Source organism: Mus pahari, chromosome 2 (genome assembly GCF_900095145.1).
Source record: "Mus pahari chromosome 2, PAHARI_EIJ_v1.1, whole genome shotgun sequence".
Taxonomy (NCBI): Eukaryota; Metazoa; Chordata; class Mammalia; order Rodentia; family Muridae; genus Mus; species Mus pahari.
This window is the reverse complement of record NC_034591.1, coordinates 138,391,662-138,398,098: the sequence shown is the minus strand read 5'-3', so window position 1 is coordinate 138,398,098 and position 6,437 is coordinate 138,391,662. Positions and strand designations below refer to the sequence as shown.

The window sequence follows — 6,437 nt, the reverse complement described above, 5'->3', positions numbered from 1 at the left end:
ATATATATATATATATATATATATATATATATACCAATGAGCCAGAAATATATAAAAACAAAAGGTACGTATTTTAAAAAATCAAAACTAAAAAACAAATCATGAAATCTGTTTTGTGTTGGCCAACTATTCCTGGGCATAGGGACTGCCCTGGAGTGTGGTTTATATACCCAGTGACACTCCATTGGAGAAATGTGATTTTTTTCCCTTTATTAGCAAGTATCAATTACAAATAGCTTCTTAGTTAAGCGTAGAAGGTGTGTCCACTCTTTAAACTAACATGCAAACAAGGTGGACCTGCTGTACCTACCAACCTTCCAACAAAATTCACTACACTTAATAAATTTTAAACACAGAAAGTTACACATGTATCTAATTCTTTTTTTCCATCACTTATAAGCTAAGTAAACCCAGTGGTAGGGATGGGTGAAGGGTTGTACTTTGAATAGAAACAGCCCCTATAGACTCAAGTGTTTGGATGCTTGACTGCAGGGAGCGGCACTATTAAGAGGTGTGACCTTGTTGGAGGAAGTGTGTCACTGTGGAGGCGGGGCTTTGAAGTCCTAAATGCTCAGGCTATGGCCTGTGTGAAACACATCCAGTCTTCTCCTTGCTGCATGAGGACCAAGATGTAGAACTCCAAGTTCCTTCTCCAGCACCATGTCTGCCTGCATGCAGCCATGCTCCCTGCCATGACTATAACAGACTAAATCTCTGAAACTTAAGCCAGACCCAATTAAATGTTTTCCTTTATAAGAATTGCTATGTTCATGGTGCCTCTTTTCAGCAGTAAAACGTAACTAAGACAGGGGTTGACGGGGTGCTAACAAGAACACCTTGTTTCACATTTCTCCTCTCCCAACCTGGCAAAAAGAAACTAGAGGAAGTGCCAATAACATAAAAACTAGAAACGTTCTTTTCTTTTCTCTTTTTTTTTTTATTAAGAAAGCATGCAAAAAAACAAAAACAAAACAAAACAAAACAAAAAAACCAAACAAGTTGTGAGCCCATACACCCCCTTCCCAGCCTGCACCAATGCAAAGCATTATGGGTGGTATAAAGAACTCACCAAACCAGAAACATGGGGTTGAGGAGAGAAAGCCTAGAATAGGTGGATCAACACAAATGACTTCTCCTTTGTCCTGCTCCACTGCTGTTTCCCTTATTTCCTCTTATAGGCAGTGACCCCCACAACTGTGCACATATCACCCAAGACAACAGCAATGACTATACTTCATGTCCAGCAACACTGGACCAACAAAATAAAAGTAGTACCCTTTCCACGTCACAGAGGGCATGGGAAACGGAGGCCCAGAGGGGATCAGGTTTGAACTGCCCCACCCTGCAAGCCTGACCCTGGAGAGCTAGAACCTCAGGGGGCCTAAAACCCCCCTCCAGTCTCCAGCCCACGGTAGCTGCTCCAGCTGCCCACGGGGGAGACTGGTTCTCAAGACATGGAGAAGCCAGGGGCGCCTGGGAGTATGACTCAGCCTACGCTCCCCAACCTCGGACAGATCTGACCAGGAAAGGTGTTTAGAAGAGGTGGTGGTCTGCAATGGCAAGACCTCGAGGAAACCCAAGGGAAGCTGTGGCGAATACACCTGACTGGAAGGCATAGCAAGAGATGTCTAGTAGGGCACCTGGCAGTGGTGTGTGCCACCTCTAGGGAAACACCCCCTCCCCAGCGGGGACTACTGTGTCCCACACTGGCCCCACCAGACGCTCTCCAGTACACTGCACGTTGCACTGGTGGACACTTCTTATACTCCCTTCTTTTTCCTTACAAAGAAATAAAGTGCTCTTTAGTGAACTGCCCCATCTTGTCCCTTGACTTAGCTTCACTGGACTTCACCAGTCTCACACACAAGCCCCCTTCTAAAGAAAGGAAAGGGATTGATGAGGGGAAGTGAGAATGGGAAGCCCAGTGTCTTGGAAATCATGGATAAATAAAAGCATATGAACAAAAGTCACAGAGATTGGCCCTGTCAACTCTATACATTTTGTCTGTTTCAGAAAATTTAGTGAAAATAAGATGGAAGTGAGATTTCTCTCTCTCGAATGGAATTTAACCACACCCTCACTAAGACCTCTGCAGCAATAAATCATGGCCGCTCATTGATAATGGAGACTCCGCACTCTGTGCCTAGGAGTGCGCCTTGCCCTTGCCGCGCCCTGTCTCTGTATTATTCATCTCCCTCTTACAGGGAAATGTAATTATTCATTGCCTGTCAAAATCAAAAGCTTCCACCCCACCGACAGGGACTTCAAGAGAAGCGTCTCCCTGTGCAGTTAAACAAATGGCAGGTTCCCACCCACGTCTACGCCAGTTCCCTCTCTTCTCCCCAGCCCCTCATCAGCAGCATAACAGGTATGAGTCTGCTATGACAGGAGGGAAAGAGGTTTCCACAGCATGTCTATGACATGAAGAAACTAGGAGTGAGAATGGCTTCCTTTTATCTTTTGAGAATCCCAGAAAATGGGAGAACAAAAAATAAAACAGGTAGATAATTTGGACAAACAGTTTTAGGAAGACAAAATAGTATATGCTGAAGGAGAAGAGAAGATGGAAGGTCATGTATATACACAGAATAGCCAGTTAACTCTCAGAAAGAATTCCTTTTCCCAAGCTAAAATACCTTAAATTGAAATTGTTTCCAAGAAGTTGAACCTAGGATTGACAGTGGTCTTCATGCCCGAGCCGACACGCTAACCTCCTGAGAGTATCAACCAGGAAGAAGCCAGGGATGCTTTGACATGGCAGTGCACACCCAACCTCATGCTGGGTTACACCCATCACTGCTCCACGGCATTCTACTGAACCCAGTTCTCCAAGTCCACCCATCATGAGCATGAGGACTGCCGGAAAAAGTAAAGATGGGATGTATAACGGGAGAGCTCAGAGGACACAATTAGCACCATTGAGTAAAACTGCAACGTCATGGTTGCCAAGCGGTGTCTTAGCCTCCCCTCCACCTACTGAAACAGACAGGAACAGAACATAATTCAGAGCCGAGAGGTGGGGTCAGCACTGAGTTTCTCAGAGAGAACGGTGAACTAGCATGTGAAACCTTTCCTGACAGCTATCATGGCCTCATCTTGAGACCTAAAGATTTCAAATGGGCCAAGGGAGGGCAAAGCCCAGGGTTAAGAGGGCAGCAGACTGGGCAGTATGTAACCAATAATAATAATAATATAATTAGAATAATAATAAAAGAACTAGGAGGGAAACAAAGAATGAGGAGGAAAAGAGGATTATCCTCGGCAGCATCTTGCGGTGGCATCTCTGACAGAGAGAACAGAAAGAAGCTATATATCTATATACAGGTTTGGGGAGGATGGTCGGGGACTGTTCTTCCCCCATGGCCAGAGTTCACCACCAGGCCTTGGGCTGATGTCCACTGTGATTCGTTAAGTGATCAAGTCCCAGTCGAAGTCATCGGTGATCTCCTCATTGGCACCAGGAGGTGGGACAGGTGGCCGGGGAACCATATGGTGTGCTGTCAAGAAGAAAGACAGATCATAAAATAAGTTGGAGAAGAAGTAAGTTCCACCAGTCTAGATGGGGAGAGAGTGCTCTTCTGCCCCAGTGACACCATGAAGGAAGCTGGAGATAACACCGGTACAATCAGCCTACGGTACAGTCAGTCAGCCTACAGTCCAGTCAATCAGCCTACAGTCCAGTCAATCAGCCTACAGTCCAGTCAGTCAGCCTACAGTCCAGCCAGTCAGCCTACAGTCCAGTCAGTCAGCCTACAGTCCAGTCAGTCAGCCTACAGTCCAGTCAGTCAGACTACAGTCCAGTCAGTCAGACTACAGTCCAGTCAGTCAGACTACAGTCCAGTCAGTCAGACTACAGTCCAGTCTGCCTACAGTTTTTTTTAACTTTAAAGAATTTTTTTAGCCAGGCGTGGTGGCGCACTCGGGAGGCAGAGGCAGAGGCAGGTGGATTTCTGAGTTCGTGGCCAGCCTGGTCTACAAAGTGAGTTCCAGGACAGCCAGGGCTACACAGAGAAACCCTGTCTCGAAAAACCAAAAAAAAAAAAAAAGTTAAAAAAAAAAAAGAATTTTTTTTATCTTATGTGTATGAGTGGTTTTTTTTTAAAATTGTTCTCTCATACATTATATCTTGACTATAGTTACCCTTGCCTTCCCTCCCTCCAACTTCCCTCTCCCCAGATCAACTCCTCCTGTTTCCTTTCAAAGAAAAAAAAAAGAGAAAGAAAGGAAGAGAGAAAGAAAGGGAGGGAGGGAGGGAGGGAGGAAGGAAGGAAGGAGCAGGCCTCCCAGGGATATTCACCGAACTCGACCCAACAAGATACAATAGGACTGGACACAGACCCCCATATCGAGGCTAGACGTGGAAACCCAGTATGAGGAAAAGGATCCCAAGTGCAGGCAAAGGAGTCAGAGATGTTCACACACACACACACACACACACACACACACACACACACACACACACACACACTGTTGGGAGCCCCACAGGAATACCAAGCTACACAAACATAAGGGATATGCAGAGGACCTAGCTCAGACCCACACAGGGTCGCTGTCTGTCACTTCTGTCTCTGTGAGCTCCTATGAGCCCTGCTTAGTTGATTCTGTGGGCTGTGTTCTCGCAGTGTCCTCATGGTGTCCTCTACCCTTCTGGCTCCTACAACCCTTCCTCCTCGCCTTCCCAAGGTCTTCCTGCCTAGTATTTGGCTGTGGGTCTCTGCATCTGCTCCCATCAGATGTTGGATGATACCGCTCTGGTGACAGCTGGGTTACAGTCTTCAGTTCTTTCTGTGGCTGACTACTAATTCAGTGATGTCCCAGGAACCACACTGAAGAGCATGGTGATCTAGCACTGTCCTGTCATTAAACCCCACATGTGTGAAGACTATCTAACAGTGATAAAATAGCTTAATTGGGTGATATTATATGAAAGACACCACCCTCAAAGCTGAAGATGCTTGTGATCAGAGAAGAGGGCAACAGTGAATTCCTAAAATACGTTTAAACATGAGGGATCTGTTCCTTCGCACTGTCTACAGTGGTCCAGTGTCTCCCAGCACTCTGCTTCCCTACCATCAATACAACTCAAGCCCCCGCCGAGGAAGCAAGTCAGCGCCACGGCACCTGCCCAGCGTGCGAGGGACCCTAAGTTCAACCCAACACTGCGAAAGAAAGTACAAAACCAAACCACAGCAGCATGCACACAAACAAAACGATATGCTGACCCCAGGTGCCCGATGCGAGTGGTCAAGTGACAGGAAAACAGACATGGCCATTTATGTGAAGCACCCATTTCATTTGCCTGTCTTTCCTCTTGGCTCCAAAGCTGGGCACAAATAAATATCCCTCACAGCTATCTTTCACTTACATTCATACTTTTACTTCCTTTCAGTATTGTAGCTGCAGAATATATATATTTTTAATTTTTAAAAGCCATTTTGCTGAATGTGTATGTGTGTTTTGCCTGCATGTATATCTGTGCATTCCATTCATGAGGGCCAGCAGAGGCCAGTGGAGAGTGGCAGATTCCTGGAACTAGAGTTCTAGACCACTGTAAGCCACATAAATCATGTGGGTACCGAGAATGAAACCCAGATCCTCTGGGAAAACGGCTAGTGCTCCTGACCACTGAGCCATCTCCCCAGCTCCACAAAGTCCCCAGCTAGGGGTGTAGCTCAGACGTAAAGCCCTTGTATAGCACGTATAAGGTCCTGGCTCCATTCTCAGCACCACCAAAGTGAATGTAATTAAATAAAATGCCTTCCTTAGTCTCACCTATGCACACCTCCCTGGAGGGCAGCTCACCTCATCCTGCAGTCTTGGGGACCATGATACGTCCCCCATTCTAGCACGTACAGGAATAAGGGCAGAGAGAAGATGCCAGGGGAAAGCAAAACATGGAGAGATGGGTGTGCTTGTCTGTCCGTGAAGCACACTCTTACCTGGGCGGTTGTATCCTGCTGAGTCTTGGGTGGAGATCGGGTACATTGGTGCTGGGCCAGGGTAGAGGTGGGAAGCTTGTGGGTGCCCATAAGAGTTCACTACGAAAGCAGAACAAAAGCCACTTTACTGGGGGATTACTGGGGTCAACAAAGCAGGAAGGGAAAACACGTCCCTTTGTCCCTCAGTCTCTGCCTCTCTTCTCAGTTGTTTTATAGATCCTACATGCAGGGAGCATTCTGCAAAAGCTACCAGTCCTCACTTCTTAGGGTGGGAAGGGATGGATCAAAGATAATAGAACCACCAGAAACACGGTCCTCAAGTCCCCATTTTCACTGGCTTGAGTGGGATTCAGGTGATGATTATGACTGGGACAATTTAGAATAAGGACTTCCTTTAAGAAGTCACCTCCCAGCTGGGCGTGGTGGCGCACGCCTTTAATCCCAGCACTTGGGAGGCAGAGGCAGGTGGATTTCTGAGTTCGAGGCCAGCCTGGTCTA

General features: G+C 46.7%; 1 protein-coding gene across 1 annotated transcript in view; it reads right to left on the bottom strand.

Moving 5' to 3' along the window:
* Positions 1–913: 913 nt before the first annotated feature.
* Positions 914–6,437, bottom strand: part of Foxj2 (forkhead box J2) — a 27,400-nt gene continuing 21,876 nt past the window's right edge. The window contains exons 10-11 of the mRNA XM_021190424.2: positions 5,940–6,038; positions 914–3,497 (exon numbers count right to left, since the gene is read on the bottom strand). Coding sequence (XP_021046083.1) covers positions 3,409–3,497; positions 5,940–6,038 — 188 coding nt within the window. The 3' untranslated portion in view covers positions 914–3,408. The remainder of the gene's footprint in view (positions 3,498–5,939; positions 6,039–6,437) is intronic.